This window comes from Apteryx rowi, unplaced genomic scaffold, assembly GCF_003343035.1.
Source record: "Apteryx rowi isolate R43461 unplaced genomic scaffold, aptRow1 scaffold_85, whole genome shotgun sequence".
NCBI classification, from domain to species: Eukaryota; Metazoa; Chordata; class Aves; order Apterygiformes; family Apterygidae; genus Apteryx; species Apteryx rowi.
In genome coordinates this window covers 2,490,092-2,512,838 of record NW_020451149.1, presented here as the reverse complement: position 1 = coordinate 2,512,838, position 22,747 = coordinate 2,490,092, and the positions used below count along the sequence as shown (strand labels likewise).

At 40.6% G+C, this 22,747-nt stretch overlaps 1 protein-coding gene across 13 annotated transcripts in view; it reads left to right on the top strand.

Annotated features, from left to right (window-relative positions):
* The window catches only part of FAM13A (family with sequence similarity 13 member A), a 139,498-nt gene that overhangs the window by 77,507 nt on the left and 39,244 nt on the right, over nt 1–22,747 (top strand). For 10 of the 13 annotated variants that reach the window (XM_026090142.1, XM_026090149.1, XM_026090148.1 and 7 more), the window contains 4 exons: nt 6,013–6,054; nt 16,124–16,168; nt 17,971–18,150; nt 21,090–21,276. In XM_026090142.1, the coding sequence (XP_025945927.1) occupies nt 6,013–6,054; nt 16,124–16,168; nt 17,971–18,150; nt 21,090–21,276 (454 nt within the window). The remainder of the gene's footprint in view (nt 1–6,012; nt 6,055–16,123; nt 16,169–17,970; nt 18,151–21,089; nt 21,277–22,747) is intronic. The other 3 variants (XM_026090141.1, XM_026090146.1, XM_026090147.1) reach the window with 3 other exon arrangements.

Genomic DNA, 22,747 nt, shown 5'->3' with positions numbered 1-22,747 from the left:
GTAACCTGATTAACACTGAATTTTCAATGGCTTTTTGTTTGTGCTAAAATTAGAAACAACAGTCTCATTGCATGAAAAAAGTACTGTCACTAAAAAATAATTAATTTCTTTTAAAGTCCACAATAGCTGTGGTGGAATAGAAAGAGAGCCATTGCTCTATCTAACTTTTGAGGACAGAACAAATAGAGCCTATGGCAAGGCAGTAGGAAAACATGACCTTGGCTGAGCAGCATAACCCTGCCAGCATGTAGGCCCTTCATCTCCGGTGCAAAATGTTGACATTTGAGTCAAAATACATTTTTATGATTGTAAAAAATACATATTTTTTAATTTAAGCAAGTAAATCTTCTATTTAACTTTTGGAAAGAGACATGCAGTGAGAAAGCAGTGTTAATTTTACAATAGAGATTCCAGTGCCAGGAAACCAGGAGGGAAGAACCGGTGATAATTAAGTGCAAATAAAATAGGCCTATTAGCACCTTAAAAAAAAAAAAAAAAAGTAGTTTGTAAAAAGTCAATAAGGTCCTCTCCAAACTCTCTGCTTTTGTAAAACTTCTTACATGACAAAAGGAAGAAAGTCTGCTGGCATCTCTGTTCCAGAGACTGGCAGGTGGCCCTAAACCTTCGAGGTTTGGCTGTCTGCAGGTTGAAGTGCCGCGTTAAATGGGACCGAGCACCGTGGGAAGGGCCACCGCTGACCCAGCCTGAGAGCTCAGGGCAGCCCCAAGCCGGCTGGCAAGGGGGCTGGGAGCAGAGAGCAGTGCTAGGGTATCCCGCGATGCATGTGGATAAATTGAGAACTCTCGGTCTAAATGGGTGTTTTATAGCTTCAGCTCTGAACTGGCTTACCAGCTCCCTTATTTGTGCTGAAGGGGCAATATTAGGCATCAAAAAAAAGCGTGGGGGGGAACCATCACTACTTATTTGAGAACATGATGGGACAAACGGTTGCCTGCAACATTCGTGTTGCAAAAGGGAAGGCAAAAAACTGTTACTGTGTGGTTCTGTGATGCAAGCTTGTCATTTAACAGTTAGACTTCTTCATAGCTTGAAGCACTTTCCTATTTCCTTTTTAGAGACAAACAGGATGCCTTGCATACATGCTGTAAAATACGCATGGCTAAAAATGCCTAAAAATCAGGAGCATAAGATGTACTACACTAACGGGACAGTGATACTGGCGTTCTTCCCCGTCTGACAGATTTTTTTGTTAGCTGAGTGGGGCTTACAAACACAACAATATTCTTTCTTTACCAGTAAAATAAGCTTAAAGAGAGCAAGAGGTTTTTTTATTTGTTTTTCATTCTGCTTTTTAGCATGAAGGRAATGACTAGATTTGTAGGTGTCCTTAGCGTAAGAAGTTGCTCTCCCAGGTATTGCATTGAAGAGCCATTCATTTCTATTTAAACCCTTTGCTTGGGGGAGCTATGTGGGTGTTTGAGAAGAAAGCAATGGCTGTATTTTGCTTTCACCTGTCCGGCCAGGTCATCAGTGTTAGCTGAATAAATACCTGATTTGTTTAAATTATTTCATCCCTTCTCAAGTATATGCAGTGCCTTCTGGCCATAAAGTGTGTATAAAACTGGACAAAGCTTTGAAGGTTTAAAAATCGTATCGCTAAACCTGCTTGCCTAATGGGTAAATTCTTTGCTAGGCAAGGCAGAAATTTAGACTGTATAGGAAATGAGCTTCAGAGTGACTTGTCTCCTCCCCGCTGTGGACAAGCAACTTAGTCTGCCAAGTCACTGTGCCAAGTATTAAGCATTCCTTTCTTTCTGTAAAGGTCATATATCCCTTTAACCAGAGAGGAATTGCGCAACCCAAGAACAGTGCAGTTAAATGTTAAACATTTCTTAATGACTTCTAGCATTTTCTTTTGGAAGGACACATGATACATGGCAGAAAGGCTTCCTAGCCTTTCCTAGCAGTACTAATAAAACCCTTCGCTACAAGGTGCTTTTAAAACCAGCAAGCAGTTGTTTTTCAGTAAACATCATCAGTGTGAGCGTTAGTGGAGAAGAGTCACGTATGGAAGTTTTTAAACCAATTTCTAGCCTATGTTTTTTGTGTAATACCAGCTGATGATCTTTATGATTCATATCTTGTACATTTTTTTTTCTTCCTTCCTTGTCTCTTCTGTATCTCAAAGCATRTAATTAGGTATACAGAGGTTTAAAACCCCTTGCACAGAATTTTCATTTCTCTCCGTGAACTAAATTGTGCTCGTGTGTGAAATAAATACAACTGTTTATTATCTTACAAAATTAATACTAAATTATTTCATAAAATATTTTCATCAAAACAGAATCCTGGTGAGCTAAGTGATTGCAGGAGGGCTCAGTGGCCTAACATCTGAGGAAAACTAAATTATGTGGAACAGCTGGTTTAAATGTGGTCATAATTTGCACAACTCTTATTTTCCAGCCTGCACAGATGAGTTGACTAAGGTGCATKTAGTTAGGGAAAGATGTTAGGGGTTCTCTGGTGTTCATGATTAGGGAAGAATGGAGTAACCTGCTCAGTTAACCTGCTTTGTTCTGCTAAAGTTAAAGGTTTTACAGTTTTCTCAAAAGACTGGATTTTGTGCTTAGTTAGCTGGGAGCTCTTCATCACAGATGCGGCTATGTATCAGCTGCATGTGTAAATTTATAAAGCACTATCAGATAAGAGAGATTATGCGCAGCTACAGTTTTTATCAATCACGTGAAATTTTGAAACTCAGTGAACTAAATGAAATTAGTATTGTTTCATTTTGTTTTCTCTAAAGTTTGCTTCCCCTGCTCCCAGCTAATATTCTTAAAATACTTATTGTTCATGAGTTACTTTGTATGAGTGGATAATGCCTTTTGTACAGATACAAAATTTTCTTAATCCAACTTGTGGAGCAGTGATCATACTTGCTGTAGAAGAAAAGGAAGGAAGTACAGGAGGTTTCAGAGTCCTTACTGAATACTGCTACTCCATCTCATCTGTCAAAGCAACCAGTGGGAACATGAATATAAATTATTTGGGCTTTTTCAGTATCATTGTGTTTTATGTGACTTGGAAGTTAATTGAAACCCTGAGATAAGGAAGATTTTTTTTTTATTATAGAAAAGATGTTTGCTGTAGATTCGACAACTAGCACTTATATACAGAAGAGCATTTYATGTTATTTGAAGTTGCACTGATGCACAGAAATCTTGACAGCACTATGGACTTCTTTCCACATGGGGTTTATTTTTCACTTTTTCTGTATGCCATTGGGACTTACTTGCATTCGGATTACAAGTACTGCTATTACATAATGAAGAGAACATAGCAAACAACGTTACCAGTAGCTTTGTGAGTTTAAAGTAGTTTTTTTATTGYTTCTTTAAAAAAAGAATATCCTGCAAATGAGAAATAAAGAGAAAAACTTGCAGGTACAAACTAAGAAGTTGTGTATGCCATCAAGGGGAGCCTGTACCTGGAAAAGGGTCTTACCTGGGCATTTGTTGGAGGGCATCTTCTGGAAAGCAGCAATAATGGGCACTTGCACATTTCTCTCYGCTTCTTCTAAGCTGTTTCAGAGCAGTAACTGCTTCCCACAACAACCCTAAGGGAAGATACTCACCTCAGTTTACATGCAGTCAACTGTTGCATACCTTGCTGCAGGCAACAGCTTTCAGCCAGCTTTGCAAAGTGCGCTCTGCATGCTTCTTAGCGCACTGCTCCATCAGCGTGAGCCAGCTGCGAGCATGGGAGGAGGAGGGCTGCYGCGGCGCTCCTTCCTCCGCTGCCTCACTTGTGCAGTGACTCTTGCTCGAGCAGCTCAAGACAGACCTGTGGAAGTGGCAGCAAAGTTTCCAGTAGCAGCTTTACTCTTGGTCTGCTTAGGGAGCTGCTGAAAATTGCACTGTCACTGTTGCATTACGAAGGAGTTTCAAGTCTTGGCAGACCGCACTGATTTCAGAAGCAGTTTCTCTTCCTTCTGGTGTGGTATTTTGTGTTACCCTTGAATCTGTATTTCAGGCTTCCAGTGGGCCTGAAAATATATGTGCTGTCACAGTGAATGGGAGGTGTTTTACATAGATGTCAGTTGTTGTCCATATACCTCTCTGTGCACTATAGCGAGGAGTCAAAATGATGCAGGAATAACACTTGCGATTTCCCTGATGTGCTTCATTTGGTCCTGTTCTATTTGTCTCTCTACCCCTTCCCAGTCTTCCTTCTTCCCTGCATCTTCCCTCCCCCTCTTCTCCCAATTTACAGGTAAATTTGGCGTTCATATTTGTGGATCTTGTGCAGAATTGGCTGGATTCAAAATAAGCCACAGTGAAATCTGCCTCTGGCTATACTCACTATCAGAGCACAGAGCTTTCCTGGCCCTGGGCCAGTTTCAGCTTGTCTTGCTTAGACAGCTTCCTTTTGACTCCAGTGGAAGCTGCAAAATATGTATGTCTGAGTRTTTGATCTTCTAGCTACTAAATCCACAATGGCATTCCTTTTGCCTTTATTCTGCATTTAGAAAAGCTGTTGTAAAGTGATCAATTATTTAAAATTCAAAAGAGTAATGGATTCAGGCTGAGTTTTCAAAAATAATTCAAGTTTGATCTAGTTCAGATCCCTGTTGAAGTTGGTCAGTGTTTCAGGGCGATCAAAGCCCCCAAATGATTTGAGTTTGAAGCAGATTTAGGCTTACCCATAGTGTCCTTGATAAATCTCTCATCCTCTGTATGAACTTAGTGATCAGTACCTTCACATCATGTCAATTCCCCTTTGACCTGCTTGACAAAATCAGAGGCTGAATATCTGTGGTAAATTGCACTGCTGAGCACTGGTAGAGACTTTTGAATGGTGGGAAAACAGTATGGAAATGCTTCATTTCCAGTGCATGTGAAATGTTATCCTTTCTGCTTAAAATAATTTGTGCAGCTTCCCATCTTCTTTTCTGCCTTCCTCCCAAAGTTCCTGCACTCTTTCACAGGCCCAATTAAAGTCCTCTGGGGACAAATTGATTTCAGTGGCATTTCCGATGTGCTTGGAGGAAGGCAAGTTCCCTGCTCTGAAGAATTCCAAGGTCTGAATGCGCTGCAAGTCCAGCCCTTTACTTGGGTGGAATGATTACATGAAGTTTGTGTTGGAATCCCTTATTAGCAGAGGGGTTTAAATTGACTTAATCAGTTCAACCACACCTTTAAACTTTAGCACCCCAACAGCTCATTCTTATCCTTATGCCGGCACAAACTGCATGGTGAACTGGATCAGGGAATTGATCTGTGGGCGACCTGACCTGGCCACATGCAAAATAGTTATTTTTCAGCCAGATCGGTTCACAGAAACGCCTGTTAGGGGAGCTCCATGCCAACCAAATGCAGCCCCTGATCTCAAGCCTTGGGGGGAAATGCTTCCTCAAGTCCATGAGGAACATACTTTCTTCTTCAGATACATTCAGTTTTATACAGGCTTGACTCATCACTGTCAGACCTGTGTTTCTGTTGTTTTGCCTCTGTAATTTAGCTGGGTTTCAGCATAGTCAAATCAGCTTTCAACCAGGACGATAAAACTCAGATGTGGAATTCTCAGCTGCATGCGTATGCACATAGCTACTTCTTTTTGGTCTCTCAAAATGTCATTTGTTTTTTCTTCACTTTCACTTTTATGGGCAGGTTGTTAATTCTGGAACAACAGACAGCAAAAGGCCCTCGTGGTTCTGCTGGCAGAAATGTGATATTGTTGCTATGGGAATAGTCTCTGAACTGCTGCAGAGCTGGAGTGACTCCTGACTGTCTAGCAGTGGATCTGTTCTACATTTGTGCACATTGAAAAATGAGTTGGATTCTCGGGATTTAAGGAATGTAATTTAAAGCTCTCTTCCATGACTTTCAGTATAAGCACAGGACAAAATAGGCTTAAATACTACCTATCTGATAGACATATCATTTCACTTTTATTATCTCTGCTTCTTAAGAGTGATTATTTTGCTATAACTGAACTGCAAATGCAAGTCAGAGCTGCACACTAACTTTAAAAAATATGTTTTGTTTTTAGTTCCCAAGAAGACGAACGGCCTATGTCACCCTTCTACTTGAGGTATTTACTCAATTGTTTTAATTTTTCTCCATGTGGGGTTGACTTGTTATTAGAATTAAATGGAGGGGATGATGCCAGAAAGTCTGAACAGACTGTAATCAAATTGAAGATTACTGTTACCTTCGTAATCGTTGCTCAGCTAGTGGGATGAATGAGTCTTCAGAGATACAGAAAGATTTCAACAAAGAGTTTGCTTCTAGAAACAAGGCTCAGGGTTTAATGCCAGTCTTGTAAATTCTTAATTAGAGGATGGACTTTCTTTTTCTCTTTTCTTCAGTTCATTATGTAGTTTAGATGCTCATCGTAAGTAGCTTATAATCTGTGGGCACAAGAGAGATTTTTGCCGCAAGCTTTGAGGAACTGGCAGCGTGTGCCGTTCAGAGAAAAACCAGGAACCAGATGGTGAGTCAGCAACCCAACAGCAACTGCTCTCCTGCTGCAGCCAAGCCAACGCAGAAGAAGCAGGAGAGTGCCTCAGTCCACATTGCCTGCCCGGAGGGAATGGCAGTCTGGCTGCATTTGAACAAATTGTGTTTCTTGTTTTGCCAATTGGAGGGCCAAAGTCACTGCTTTTAAAACTGGCCTAATTCTGTTGACATCAGTGGAAGTTTGCTCTGCTTGCTTCAGTAGCAGGCTTCGTTAATACTTGCTTTCATTAATACTTCGTGGAAGAGCAGTATCCAGGGCAATTAATAGTGAAAGGATGCAGAGGAGGGAGGGCTAAACACTATAATTGAATTCTTTGCTCTTTCCAGAGTTTAAAGAAATTAAAAGATATCCCTATGGTGCTTTTTGTGAGAGCAGTGATATTTGGAACTCTTACAGTGATCACCTGTATTTGTTAGTTCTCTTGCATATATTCCTATTTATCCCTGTAGGGTTTTTTTTTCTTATAAAATTTTCCTAACAAAGACTCCAGAAAGTATGCATTTCATACCTGCTGTTAATATGGAAACTTCTATTAAGACTGTGCAGAAATGTTCATCTGTGAACTGTTTATGGACTAGCCTGGTTGCATGGTCTTGTCCACCTTACTGTTGATGCGGTGTATTTGTACAGATGTTGCTTAATCTGTGCTTCAAAATCGCAAGCCGTCCAAGGCGATTCCATCTTTACCTTTGGGACATTATTATATTGCTGCATAGATTCCACTGTCACAAATTTTCCCCAACCTAAATCCCCATCCTATATCTTTCCACTGAAAATAATCACCCTCTTTCTTTTTCTTGCTGTGTGTGCCCTTCAGATAATTGTAAGCTTCCATTAGATTTCTGTCTTGTTTTTTGCTTAAAACTGTCTGTCCAAACTCTCTGTCAGAATTACTGGTTGATTGCTTTCTGCTTTCTATTTTATGTATGTTTTTGTACGATCATTTTCCCCTTTTGTGATTTCCTTTTTTGCATTTTTCCATGCTGAATCTCATAGCTGTTCTGTCTGTACCCAAACTGGTGTTTGAAATGTCTTCAGATTTTACTGGTGTGCTGCTAGTAACGTTTTCAGTTCGTCAACAGGAGATCAACATGTCTCAAATGCCAGTAATAATCTTGTTTATTCTACATCAGGCATATATTTCACTGCATTGACATTGAGGTATTTTACACAAAAAGAATGGTTTCTTGCAGCTGTTAGTATAATGATCATTAAAAAAGAAGCTCATCCTTTAAAGAGAATGAATGCTAATCCTTACAATAGTGGGTCACTTTGGGGAGTGCAAAAGAACAGAATTGGCTTTCTAGGCTTTAATTTTTCAATAGGGCTGCGTTAAACAAAGATATGGATACTTTCCTGATGTGGGACTGTGCTGAGGCCTGATACATCCCTAGAGCACAAATGAATCCAGGTCTGTGTTGAACTGGAAAAATGATCCAGAAGGGGATCTGCTCAGCTGGCCTCATCAGGATTGGCTTGGAGCTGGGGAGTGAGGTGCAGAGTTGGGAAAACTGGTATCAAAACCAGGAAATTTCTGAGAGGGAGGGAACACATTAGGAAACTTTAACGAGAGGTGTGGCCATAATAGGACGAGGAAGGAGGATGAATGCGCCCATTGGAATGAAGGGATGGCCTTCTGTGGGAATGTATCTTGCAAATAGGAAGGGAACAGCTGAGAATAAACACATATTTGGGAGGTGAAGAAATGGCTAATACRAGCAGAGAGGGAGCAGCACACCTTGCGACATAAGGCTTCGTGCCAAGCTTGTGTCTTTTGTAACATTGCTGAGACACAATTGCTTGCAAATAAAACTAACAGCTTGTAAGTCTTGCTGCTATTTTTCACACATCARAAGTGTGTACTTTTGAGGTTGGTTGCCAAGTGAAGTTAATTTGGCAAGAGAGCTAGTGCTGGCTGGGCAATTCGTGATGCTTCAACAACTGAGAACTCTAGTGTGTGGCACATTTTTTCTGTGCAACTTTGAACATTCTTATTGTTGCCCCAGAGTAGTAGGGACCCCTTTGAATGTCTGTTTTCACTGTCTAATGACTAAATCTATTTGTATTGCTGCCAGCCACGCTTACATAGTCTGAATACTATTCAAGTAATGCAGCGAGTGAATCATGGATGTATATGTACAGAGAGCTAGGTTGCTGCTGCATTTATACAGTAGTTTCACATAGACAATTATGCAATATGCCAATTAGATGGAAACAAGAGCTGTTTAGCTTCCAAACTCTGCGTAATGCTTGGCTTTTGCCAGTGGGAAGGAACATTGTGTCTGTCCATTGACCAGCTTTGTCAGGCTCAAACCAGAAACTTGATTCTTTAGTAGTGTACCATAGCAGCTAGGAATGGTGATGTTTCCCTTGATTTTATTTTTAGCAATAAGGCAGATGCTTGAAGTGTTAACTTTAAATCAGAACTGTTAGAAACCCACTGATATACTGGTTTTTAAAATTGCATTGATTTAGGGTTGCGAGATTTTTTGTTTTTGTTTTTTTTTGTTTTTTATTTTTTGGGGGGGGGTTGTTTTAAGAAATTGAGGAAGGTATCACCAAGTGTAGAAATAATTACCCTGTTTTTCTGTGAGGAAGTAAGCACTAATTAGAGTAAGTGGAAAATGCACAATAGGTTTATCAAGAGAGATGATACCACTACAACCAAATATTTTTTTATAAGATTTTCAAGAGAGAGGAAAAACAGGAGTGTACCTGATCTGTCTGATTTTGGCAAAATGTTTCGTATGATGCCATCTGTAGATATGGGATTCCAGTGGTGAAAATGGAGATTAGAACAAGAGCTTAAAGATGGATAAGGAAGGGGTGAGATCCATAGGTACTGCTGATAGGAAAGGAAGGAGATTGCTGGTGGAGCTCCTTAAGGGTCACGGCCTTTTTTTATTCCTTCCCTCCCCCCCCCCCCCTTTAAAAGCCATTGGCATAAAAAGCACAACTGTACTCATGAATTTGGCTTATAGCATAAATTTAGGAGGCCCTACATATACCAAGGGAATGGGGGTGTCCTCTGGGAGAAACTATATGACTGTGGGGTACAATAAGAAATAGGATAAGATGTAATAACATAGGCAACAAAGTCCTACATCTCAGGAGCAATAATAAAAATCTCTGACATGAAAGGGGAATTCACCTTCTGCAGATGCTGGGGAAGAGGAGGACACAGACATAACTTGTTCATAAGGGGATGGAAACGAGGCTAGGGGATGAAAATAAACAAGGTGAAGTAATTGTGTGTCAGAGAACATATAAAGCAAATTCTTTTCAGTAGACAAAGGGGAGGAAGTATGGATGCTCTTGTCCAAGGCTCAGATGAGGCCTCGTATAGTTTCAGTAACTCATGTTCAAATGGCCCTGGGTGCAAAGGAGGTTTATAAAGATGATTGGAGAAGTAGGCAGATCTCTTACAAGAGGGAGAAAAGCAGTCAGAAGTCCTACTTAGCATAAGAAATGGAGCAGGGTGCACATCTTTACCCTGGGTATTGAGACAGAGGGAAATGATTGTTTATGTTAAATAACAATATCGGTGTGAGGAAAAAATGGATACCAACAGGCTATGAATAAATTTAGGCAGAACATTAGGAAGTTTGTAGCTGGAACCTTCTTTTGTTAGGAGTTGTGAGGATGAGATGGGCTTGATCAGTTAGCGAAAAGGTTTTCTGTGGTATTTGCTTGGTTTGAATCCTGTCASCTGCTGCTGACTAGGGTTATCCTTCCCATTCCTTGGAAGACAATTTATTCACTCAGCTGTGCTCAGTACCAGGCAAGGAGATTTCTGCACTGTTGAAAGAAGAGGAAAACCTTACTGGATGATTGATTGTTCTAGAGAGCCATRCCTGAAGGGCATTTGTGTTCCAAAACCTTTGATAATGAAGGACATTAGGACAAGAGAGCTGAGATTGTTATARAAGGAGCAATCCTACAGATTTCTTAAATATATAAGTAAGAATGTGAGTGCTAGCCGTACTGAGTAATCCAGTTTCAGGTAATTAAGCAGCAACTGGCAAAGTCATTCCCTGTAAGCACACTTTTGCTCAACATGTGCAATGAGTTTTTAGAAGACAGGGAATCTACAGTCATGCTTTGTGCGGACTACCTGCTTTAGATTTGGCAATGGTCATGTGGACAGTGTCAGAGGAGTTTGCTGTTGAGTACATCCTGAGATAAACCAGAGTGATACTAAAGGGGAAGAAAAGCAACAGCTTTGTAGTGTGGAGCCTCCTTGTTACTATGAAGAGCATTAAAATGACATTGAGATGAGAGCCGTCATCACAAGCAGTGTCAAAAGCTGCATAAGATAACCCTGAATGCAGGGCAAGGCCTGCATTGGACAGTTTCACCTGTTTTAGTACTTCTTTTCTCCGTAAGTCCTGATATCCTGTTGGCAGTATTTAACACAGCTGACTGTTTCCCCATTTAGCGGTTGTTATATGAGACGACTCCTCTATATAATGCAAGTCAGGCATTCTTAGGCTGTAGTACATTGAGTAAGAGGTTTTACTGTGTTTGTTCTCATGTCAGTTTTCTGGAGAGGTTGAAAACCCTAGTCAAGGGCTTACTGCCTGCTTRGAAAGGTGCTTGGCTGCCTTCCCATTGAGTACTTCTGTGTTGGTGGGACATGCAATAAGAGCTACTGAGGTTCATAGGATGTTGGGCCCTTTTAAAAATTTTCAATAGGTTGTGTGTTGCATGTTTTTGTGCTTTGTTATATCAGCACTGGCTGGAAAGAGAAGCAAGGCTATTAGGTGCCCCTGTTTTCACTGCCTGGCTGCAGTGCAGATCTTGGGCCGAGGGACTCCTGTCATTTGGGAGAGTTGTGGGAAATTCGGAACCCCAATTCCATACCATTAATTAGTAGGCTTTTCTCACGAAGCACCCGTTATCAGTGGAGGGAGGCAGTCTGTTCCAGCTCAAATCACGAGCTTAAGTTGGACAGTCTGACTGGCCCCTGAAGGAACATTTCAACTGCCAGTAGAGGAGCCTGCAGAGAGACAGTCGCCTAAATTCGCAGAGCTAAATTGAATGGCCTGTGTGAATCCCCTCCAGGCCAGCGTCTGCTTCAAACAGTAGGTGTCAGTGTGCACCCGTCATAAAAGATGATCCCAATACAAATAAGAATGGCAGGAATACGGAAGAAAAACAAGGCAATTAATCTTAATGGGATTAATTTTCTGATAATAAGAAGGTAGTGTCAAACATAATGTACCGCATTTGAAGGAAGGGTAAGTGGATGATTTGAGCTTGTGAAAGTGTAAAAATGCTGAGAAAACATTGAAAGCGTGTCCGCTGCGTGATGGGACATCCCAATAACTCGGAGCACGTTTCTCTATTTTTAACCCGTTATTTTCACATTTTATATGTAGGCACAGTCGTCGTCTTCCTTGGGGAATGTGTGTCAGGTTAAATAGTTTTCTTAAAACAGAGCCTGTAAAAATCAGCAATATTGCATGTCACAGACTGTAAAGGAGCAAGGGGATGAGCAGTTTTGAGACTATTTCAATACCTATGAAAAAAGGATTTCCTGGGTCAAGTGTTGGAATTGTATATTAACAGGGCTTTAGAAACTTCCTGTTTGAAATATCAAAGCCATTTAAACAAATATTCTCTGCTTTGCTGGGATGGCAAGATGTTAAAAGTTTTGCATATACTGTAGTTTTCTTACTGGTGTGCTTGGCCTTTTTAAAAGCAGAAACAGAAAAAAGCCTTTTGCTTCCTGAGTAAAGCAGATGGATTATAAATAAATTTCAGCAATGAGTGACTTTTATTCCAAATTGCAAGTATAGTTTGTGATTTAGGCTGTTAATTATGGCTGATGACAGTATATCACCTGAATTTAGTCAGTGACTTAATAGATAAAACCCCAACCTGGGAAAACCATCATATACCAGTAAGCCAGTTTGTTCTGCTTGTTTCTTATTATGGCCTTTTAATACCAGGATGCTAATACAATTTGCTCAATAGGGCTTGAGTAGAAAAAGAGGAGAGGGTTTCGATATCCAACTGTTAATTGTTCAGTTTCTATAACAAGATACCCCGTACAGYGCACACAAGCACAGATATTGGATGACACAATTCTCACTCAGATGTATACCTTTAAGCTCACAAGTTACTAATGGGGCGGGGGGGGGATTAATGTGCTTCATGCTGATAGAAAATATAACCTTCACATGCTTGAGACTGAAAGGGAATGCAAGAAGAGGCCATGAAATAAGAGTTTACCTTATACAGGAAGACATTATCCAGAGCTGATAGGGTACCTCTGAAAGAGTGTGAGAGTTGCAAAAGACTTGAGTAAACAAGTTTAGAAAACACTGGTAAGTGCTAGAGATCAAACTTCCAAAAAGGARACGCATGAGGGTCATAAGAAGCCAGTTCAAAAGTGTCTAGTGCTTAAAACAGCTGTGTGCATTGATGCAGATTTTGTGGCTTGCTCTCTGCAAGTGTAAGTCCCCAGCACTGGAAAACTTTCCTGCTGCTACTTGTTGTACGTAGAAGAAAGAGAACCTTTAATTTATATTAGAAAGTTTTCTTTATATTATTTATATTAGAAAGTATTTCTCAGTGTGTTCTGTAGCAGCTGCATAATTTAATAAAAATAATCTAGCTGTGGAAATAATTGACCATACATATCAGTGAATCGAGCACTCAAGGAGAAAATAATTAACCAAGGCAGAGCGTGAGCTTTCCTGGGGCAGATGACTTAATAAACAAAGTTGCCATTCTGATGCAGCTCACTGCACAATAGGGCATGACAGCGAGGGCTCTTCTGGGCCCCGCTTGCTCTTGCGTGCTTTGGGCAGCATGACTCTGATGATGGGAGTGACTTTTGCCAACCAAGAAGTCTGGAAAACCCCTCAGAAAGTGTCACCTGTGTCTGGTTGGTGTTCTAGGCCATGAAATCCTGACAGAGCTGTGCCTTTCCCTGAGTTTGCTAATACACTCAAACACCTCCTGCTCCATTCCCAGGCAGGCTGGACTTCTATAGCTATTGTATAACTCTCTGCCCTCCACCAGGAATGTGTGTGTGTGKGKGGGGGGGTGTTAATGAGCTTCCTGAATGTGCAAAAGGTCAATGCAGAGTACATTTTAATCTTCAAAATTAAATAGTGTGAAAAGCCAATTATTGTGGAATTAAAAGAAATTTAGTATATCTGGAAAACCTCTGCTTCAAAATTGAGGGAGAGGGCTAATAAGGAGCATTAAAATTTTACAGAACTAAGAATAAAGTAAATCCTATTTGTCTTATATGGTCATGTTCAATATATAAGGAAGCAGTATCTGGAAGAGAAAAAAGCAGTGTTAAAGCTTTTGTTGTCATCCATTCATCTGGCATGTAGCTGTGTGCACACATTCTTCCTAGTTATTGGTAGTTTCAAAATCACCATATTATTAGCTCTCTGACAAAATCTGTATTGTTTGAGTAGGACTTTTATAGATACCGCAAAATAATTTTTAAAATGATATATGACATTATGAGTTAGCAAGGTTAATGAGTTAAAACAGAATTGGTGTTAGAAAAGCACACAGTTAACTGAGATTTAGACAATTACAGAAAGTATTTGGGCATCATGAAAATATTTGGCATTTTATTTAGTTATTTTTGCAGCTTTATCTTTTATTTCCCCTTTTTACTACTTTTTGCGTAAAAGAAACTGCTGTGTGTTTTCAGTAATGATGCAAATGAGTGGTTTGTAGATGGTGACTGTTGCCCTTGAACAACCCAGATGGGGTTAAGAGCATGAACTCTTACTCACATGCAGTGTCTAGCCTTTCATTATTTTTTTTATAGGAAACAGGAGTTTGCATTTTTGCACAGTATTTTGTTGCAAATAGAGGGAAGAGCTTTTTCTTGACACTTTCTCTCTCATCTGCTGGGCAGATATGCCTGCATCCTAGGAATGTTTTAAATAAATAAAATCTAAACAATCCTATCTCCCCCTCCACTCTCACTTTCCTGACATGCAAATAAATTGAGAAAAAAGGTGTGATATGAAAGACAGCCCCATTCAGTATGAATTGCATGTAAGTATTATAGAAGGTTGATACAACATTAATGTATGGCCACACATATAGGAGTGGTAGTGATAGGATGAATTGCATCTTGTAATGTGGTTTAGCATGCCATACTATTATCTTATTTGCTAATCCATCTCCAATGGGAGACCAGCTTTAAAAAAATAGTTTGGGGGTTGGAAGAGGACAGGTAGTTTATATAAGTGAACTGAAATGCAAGTAGGATACTTGAAATGTGTATTTGGAAAAGCAAAGCCACGTCATAGTTAATAACCAAGATATTGCATATGAAGAGAGGGATCTTGCAATTTTTATTTTCTATATGTAGGTTGCATGCCCATAGTAGTAAGCACGGTAATTTGATACTTGTTTGTATGTCTTCTATTCGTGAATTCATCTGAATGACACAACTACTTGGGTGTTGCATAGGTAATGTGGAATATACTGGCAAATACGTGACTGCTTTCATGCTGTCCATAGCTCCAGGCAGCTGTCTCTGGACTAGAGATCAGTGTGGAGTGAAGTAAGGACTGGAAGGGATGAGCGTGTGGTTGGGGTGCACTGGTTTATCCAAACCAAGGTGGATGTACTGGCTCACTGAAGTAACCAGAAGCATATGAGAGACTCTCATTTGCAAGTGGGCATTTGTGGGTTTGTACTTTACTACAGGCAGACCTGAAAAGGGAGTTAGGCTATTCTGTGGTTTTTGTCAAACTGGCTGTAGCAGCCCTTCATTTACCCTTCTCAACCTTCATTTGCCTACCTTCCACCATGAGAGACACTTAAAAACAATGGAGCCACGGAGTAGTTAGCATCAGAGTGTTGCAGCTTCTTAACTAGTGATGAATATGCACAAAGTATCACGTGTTCCCTTATCTGCAAAGCTGAGTCAGCATGGGGGAAGAGGGGGCAGAATGGGATTTGGCTTGGCCAAATGGAATCTGACCTTGTGCAGAGGGAGGAAAGCAGTGACAGCTGTGCGTGAGGGCATGTCAGCTGCTTCAAAAGGGCTTTAAATGGCAAGCAATGACACCTAGAATTATGTTAGTTCTTCCTGAGCCCAAAAACAAACTGAGAGGGAAAGAAGAGAGCATATATTCTTATTTTTTAGCTATGAAGCAAAGAACATGGATATCAGAGAGCTGCAGGAGGAGAACAGTGAAAGGCCATGTGTTTTGCTTTTTTTTCCCAATGAATATTTAAAGGTTCTTAAATATTAAGTCCGCTTTCACAGTGTGTACATTTTCAAAGCACCCTCAGAAGACAAGAGCTTTTGTGAGGAGGCTAAAGCAACCTGCAGCTGCAGAAAACTCAGAAGGAAGCAAAAAATCTGCAGTGTGCTCAAGTTGAAATACTTTCCATTAGATCTTGGCCTACTGCAAGGGAATGACAGACAAATTAATTCTTGCGGATATTGGCATTGTCAAAATGTGCCATGTCACTGTGGGAGTAAAAATTCCTTAAGGGGAAAAGCTTGTGGCATGCATATGCAATTGCTGTTGAGACAGCTCAGACCTTTAAATCCTTTCTTAGTGCTGCAGAGAACAAGTGTTTTAAGACATTATTGTGATAATCAGATCTAACTTTCTCCTGTCTTTCTTTTACACAGTGCCCATGTGTCACAAGTCAGTAGTAACATTCCTGCTACAGGAGAGTAAGTGTCTCTTTTACAATTTTGTAGCTACCTTTTTTGTATATTAGAGCTATTTAGAATATTACTGGTTATTCTCATTAAGGGCTGTTCTTGCACAAACAAAAAATACATTGTCTCCCAAATCAAAACATCTGCAATGATACTAAATCACTTCTTCCTGAAAAATTCTCAGGTCTGAAGGTTCCTTGGTTCTTTCCCACACTGTGCCTGTGATATTTCGGTTAGAGATAACTTGCATATTTAGAGAAGCACGTTCTGACCGCACAGTCCTCTCACTCGTGTTTGTTCCTGTTCCTGTCCCAGGAATGGACAGGGCCTGATCCCATTATGGTAACTGCTGTGCCAACACGAACAGCACAGCTAACAAGTTGGCTCCCCTGCCTTAATCAGAAGTTTCAAATGGTTGGTGGATTTGCCAGACTGATTCCTATCAATATGGGAAACACAGACACATTTGCCAAGTTAAACCATGTTTTTTTAATGCAGTTGCTAAGATCTTTGACTTTTTCAGGAACTGCAGTCTCAGCAGACTACCACTATAGTCCACGCTTAGGAACAAGTGTTGTAAATCTCTGGGGGTATCAGCCCAGGTACACGTTCACATACTCATACCTAGTTATTTGAAAATGAACCAGCAAATCCTACAAATAACTTTTGGGAAAGTGCTGAGTCTTACTAAGAAAAAAGCAATGGACACTATGTCCATCAGGCACGTTTTTAAAACTCGTTCTAGAGAACTTCAGCAGACTTCTAAAGGTGTGCAAGAAACAGGGTTAGGGCAGGGGTGTATAAAAATATATTTGCATCAATGTTTTGGTAAAAGAAAAAAATAATAAAATAAGTCTATTTTAGATTTTGCCCATAAAATCTTCCTTTGGCTCAAGAAAGGAAGGAAGGAAGGAAATACTGCAAGAAAATGTCAGTACCAAAATGTAGGAGAGTCGTGTTGAAAGTTCAAGTGGTCTCACAGCTTTAACTGATGTAACTGCAGAGAATCCCTTGCTGTGGCTGGTGTGGAAGCCCTCTTACTGCCAGTGGGCATGATAGTGATCTCACAGCAAAGTCAGTTAGGAGTGGCCACGTGTGCATTAACGGAGCAGGAAAACAGCATGAGGTCAGACCCAGATCCATGTCTGGTCGCTGAGTTAAGTATATGAAGAGTTTACAATGAGGTACTGTTGCATGTTTTCATCCCCCTGTGAGACAGCAGTGAATCACCTTGCAGATGATCCATTGCCTTCCTCAGTTTGGATTGCGCAAGGGACCTGACTAGTGTGAGCATGGTTGGGTTGCCCACATGTCATTGCCCTTTGAACTGTAGTCTTCCTCTTGAAAGTGTCATTTCCTGACAGTATTTTCCTTACACCCTCCTCCACCCCCAACCAGTGACCTTTAACAAAAGCTGGGAGTACATGACTGAGTTTCCAGTTGCTGCAGTCTTTAGAACTGTATTTCAAATAGGGTTTTGCTAGAGTGGTTGAAGTGGAGGGTGAAAATTAGGCACTTATGTTTGTAGTTGCAGATGTAAATAAAAGTAGCCAGTTTACAGAAGGTTCAAGCAGTCCCAGAAATGAGCAAGTGCAGGGTGAACTGGGAAAGCTGAGCTCTTCTGAGGGACCTGAACATCAAAGTGTCTGAAGATACTGGCTTAGCTCTTTGCAGATGTCTGTGGCCCCTAGTACACTTTATACTGCCTTGCCATCATGATAAAACCTTCTGGAACACATGCATTATTTAATGTTGCAGAGAGGGAGCTCCAGCAAGTGTTTGAGCTCAATTGACCTTATTTTTCGGCTTGACAGGTATTTAGAGAAGACAATCCGCTCAGCCGTGGAGCAGCATCTCTTTGATGTTCATGGCTCAGGCGGCCAGAGTTCAGAGGACTCTGAATCGGGAACATCTTCAGCCTCTTCTAATGTGTCTGCCAGGCAGAGGAGGCGACATCACAAAGAGCAGGAGGAAGCCCGGAGAAACAGAGACATGTACGATCCTGATTTCTTTTGTTTTGGAAAGTATATTTGATTAAGTGTATCTTAGTCATGTCCTCTGTCTAGGCAATGCTTGGTAGTTCGGTTATGAAATGTGCTAGCCCTTGCCCTCAGTTGAAAGCGCAGAGCAGACTGCTGTGCCTGTGCAGAGCTCCATCACATCAGTTAGAGCTGTGAAATGTAGAGCTTATTAGAGGTAATGGAGTGGGCCAAAACATGATAAGAAGCCAGTTCTTTAGAGATATATAGTGGAGCTTTATAATTACAATATTTGGAATTCTTTAATTGCAGTGTTTGTTTTTTAGCAAAAACCCCAAACAGTTGGCGCTAGTGCCTGCAACATTCTACTAAGTAAAAACATTGCTTTTAGATGCTTTTCTGAATATAAAATGTCTTCAAAACTGAGACCAAGTTCTCATTTTGTATGTGGATGGACAGCTTATGTTCAGGTTTATTGAGGAGCACTGGGAGATCTTCTAAACATAGAAGTCTTCCTTTTGATTATTCAGCATTTTAAGTATTTTTATCCACCCTGTTACACAAAGGTTACACATGATTTAGTGGCAATTTTCATTAAATGTCTGCTAAAGAGTAAAAATAATACCTGTTTCCTCCTTTCTTACTGCTCTAGTTGTGGCATGCATTGTGTGGTACAAATAAATTACCGCCACGGCCTTCACAAACACACGTCCAAGGCATAGCTGTCTTTGAGGAATTGTAACTGAGCAGTAAGATTTTGTAAGGCCCTGATCTCCTCAGTGCTTATACATATGTCTAGCTTTAAGCACAGGGCTAGTCCCTGCAAGGAATGTGTATAGTTGATTGTAGTATTGGATTGCTAGGATTTCAAGTTAGATTCCAAAATACGTGACTAGGTTCTCTTTGTGTTTTCCTGGATGCTGAATTCCCCAGTCTTGTTGACACTGAACCTTCCTATACCAAGCTGCTTTTATGTATGTACATAACCTTCAGTACCTCATGTGAATATTGCAGGCCATGCTACTTCCCAAAATGTGTCAATGCTACTATAGTAAAAAATCATAATTATGAAATAAGAAGGCATTTCTATAGAGGATGAAAATATGTTGCAAAGATAGACTGGGAGATTGGACCTTGCAAGTCACCAAAGTATCTGACAGCAGGTCTGAAGTAGTTTTTCTTGTTTAGTAGCCCTGCTGACAGGCTTCTCAGGTAAGTAGGTCAGAGACTGGCTAGCGTACGTGTTTGGAAGCATATAGTACTGCAGGGCTTTTTTTCCACATTGCATTGCAGAGCTGCCTTTAGAGCATTCTAGGCTATCTTGATGCTGGTTGTTCAGGTTCAGTCCCCAAAGCCTGAGCCAAAGATTTAATGCAGATAGCAAGTATTGAATGCTGGCTAGGATTCAAGTTGTTTTCCCTGATTTCCTTAGGCCAGATTACTGGAACTTCTGTGAGTGAATTGTCAAAATTCAGGATTCCTTTCAAAACTTTTTTTTGTTTTGATTCTCAACGACTTCATCTCCTTGCCTTGTGATGGATCACAAGAGGATTTGTAATGTCACAAGATGGGACTGCAGTGTTACTACAACTAGGAAGAGTGTTCATGGCAAAAACACATACATGGACTCCCATGTTTTGCAGATTACATGTTCTATAGGCTATATATATGTAATTGGTCACCTCAGGGTGTTGTAAAAACTTGCATAAATGCAAATGGATTATCCTCTAAGTTTGATCACAGATTTATAATATCTCTTTGTATCTCTCTTTCAACCACAAAATCTAGAGACTCGTGACCTAGAAAATCACTGGAACTTTTTGTTTGTTTTTAATCTGAATACTTTGTCCTGCTGGCACTTTCCAGGTACTATAGAGTAACTGTTCTTTTATCACACTAGTGCAAGTCTAGAGAAACTCTGCTGCTGTTCATGAAAGCAAGCTTTGGAGTTGCACAGCATTGTATAAATTAGCTGCAGGGCCATTAATGCATCAAACAGTTATCAAACATTCCAGTTCCAATGTCAAGTGTGAGTAGCCTGCCTTTAGCCTCTGGCAGGGTAGGACTGGTAAAGAATGAGATGCATTGTGTTCCTTCTATTTTCATAATGTAGTGATGTGTATGTATGTGTGTCTTCATTATTGCACAAAGTAGAGAGAAGCCTACTTAACAGGTTGTGAAGGGAAAACTGCATGCCAAGGGATCCAGTAGGGTAATTGTGCAGGGAAAGATAAGCATAAGGCAAGCTCCTGGAAAACGCACACAAACCCAGCTAGGTCAAAGAGAGTCCCACTGGCATATCATGTGGTGACTTGAAGCTTTCTGTCCCATTCACTTCCCAGCATAGCAGAGCAGTCCTCTGTCCTAGCAATTGTGTCGCTGTTGCAGAGATGCATTCATTCTATTCCCTTTTCTGTTTTATGTAATTCCCAAGTAAGAATGAAGCATTTGGCTGAAGCACCACAATCCTGCTCTTGTGTTTGAGAGTATGAGTAAGAGGGCCATTGATACAGTGTCATGCACCAAAGGAGATCCTTGGACCACAGTTGTGAATCGTTTTCTAAAATACAAGCACATGTCTCAAAGGAAAAAATGCTGCATATTCTCTATAAAAATACCACAGACAGCCAGGAGCTAGTCCAGATTCCATTTGAACTCAACAAGATTCTCCCTGTTGGCTTTAATGAGAAGCAAATCAAGTCTCAAATGTTGATCCTGGCAGCTTTCTCACCTGAGGTGTATACACCTGCTTTCACTCCTCAATGGGATTTAGCATTTCACAGTGTGTGGTGTTTGCTGCAGTAGGAAGAACCAGAGATACTGGTTTCATAGGGCGTAGAAGATGTTGCTGGAACTGCACCAGTCAGCATAATGCATTTCTCTATTACTACCATAAATGTAGCGGGAGAGTTTTTTTAAACAACATCTTGTTGCAATGCCCTTTTTCTTTTTAGGGAAGTCATCAACAAAGAAAACATTCCCTCTGGATTCAGCAATCTTGAAGACTGTATTCTGTCTGCTCCAGAGGTAGAAAAATTACCAGACAACAACTCCTCATATCTTGGTGAAAGGAATAAACCGAAACGGCAGAAATCCAGCACCAAGCTTTCAGAGCTTAATGACAACCAGGACAGTCCTGTGGTAAGCCRCATGATATACTATTTGATGCCTAGTACCAGGGTGGAAAAACTCATTCTGCTCCAGTGAACATCTGATCCTCTTGGGTAGCCATTTATACCTATAGGTATAGGTAGCTATTTTGGATTATGGGGAAAACTAGATTGCATACTTGTAACCTTTGTAATGAAAAAACTGAGAAGCTATATCTGCTATGATCCTCTTACTCCATCCATAGTCATTCTCTTTCCACAACTTTTTGCTTATTTCTTTTGTCTTCAATAAAGTATTTTGGAAGGAGAGAAAGGAAATAATTCTTTATCCCAGTCTTTCAGAACTCCTGTGAGGAGGTTGGAACCTCAGGTATAGGATCACATGCTTAGCTGGACTTTTATTTTTAAACTCACACTAAGCTCTGAAACCATAGATCACAAGTGGCTTGTTGATAATGAGATGACAAAGGTGTTTTATGCCTTTTCCCCAGAGACTATATGTGTTACGGTGGTGCAAAGCACATGCAGTATTCAAAACACTTTTGAGTCTGTTGGTCTAAAAGATGATCCCTCTAGCTGTCTTTTGCTGGGGAGGTAAATGACACAGATATGCTAAAATCAGGAATGCTGTGGAATTTGCCCAGCAAATTCTTGTGTGACCCTCACAGTAGAAGGCAGTTTGCCAACTTTAACAAGCAACAGAAAAAAACGATGCATCCTCCTTCCCTCTCAACCAAGCCAGACACTGATTTTAGTGATGGCAGTTGAGGAACTACACTTAGCTTCAATGTAAGGTCTATTTACAGTGGCAGATGTACTGTGCATCCTCTGTGCCTGGCACCAACCGTGCTTTCACTGTTACTAGTAACTGTGTAATGCCATGTGAAAAGACTAGCCCTCCCAGCTACAGAGCATTTCCTTCAGTTATATTTGGTTGAGTTTCAGAATCTGCTCTAGGTGAGTTCCCTCTTAATGTGACTTTGTGACTCATTTTGTTTAGATTACAGAATTGCCATGATGTGATGCTCTATCCTGAGCAAAGATTCTACAGAGAGGGAGATTTGGCTTCTCTGTGTGGTAGAAGGAAGGCAACGTGCCAAGAATTGTAGGCTGTGCTTCTTAGATTTAGTGCTCAATATCAATAACCTACTCATGTGATACTTCATGAAAGAGTTCAGTCTGACAGACACACACTTTGCATCTTTACTGGTAGCAATGGAAAGGGACTTCAAGATAGGCAAATATGGAGTGCTTACATTCTTTTCTGGGCCTCTTCGCTGTACTTGTGGAGTGTAAAGCGGCTTAAATGTAAATGAGAATTTGACTCAGGATTTGGGGAAGGAAAGACTGTCAAAAGTGTACACTTAAGAGGGGATGTTGGGGACCTCAAAAAAGTTGGTGAAGTCTTGAAACATTCTTGTAGGAAGTGTTCTCAAACTTATCTGTCTCCCCTGGACTTTGCCCTTCCCCTCATTTTTGGATGTCTTGAGGGGCAAAGGCTG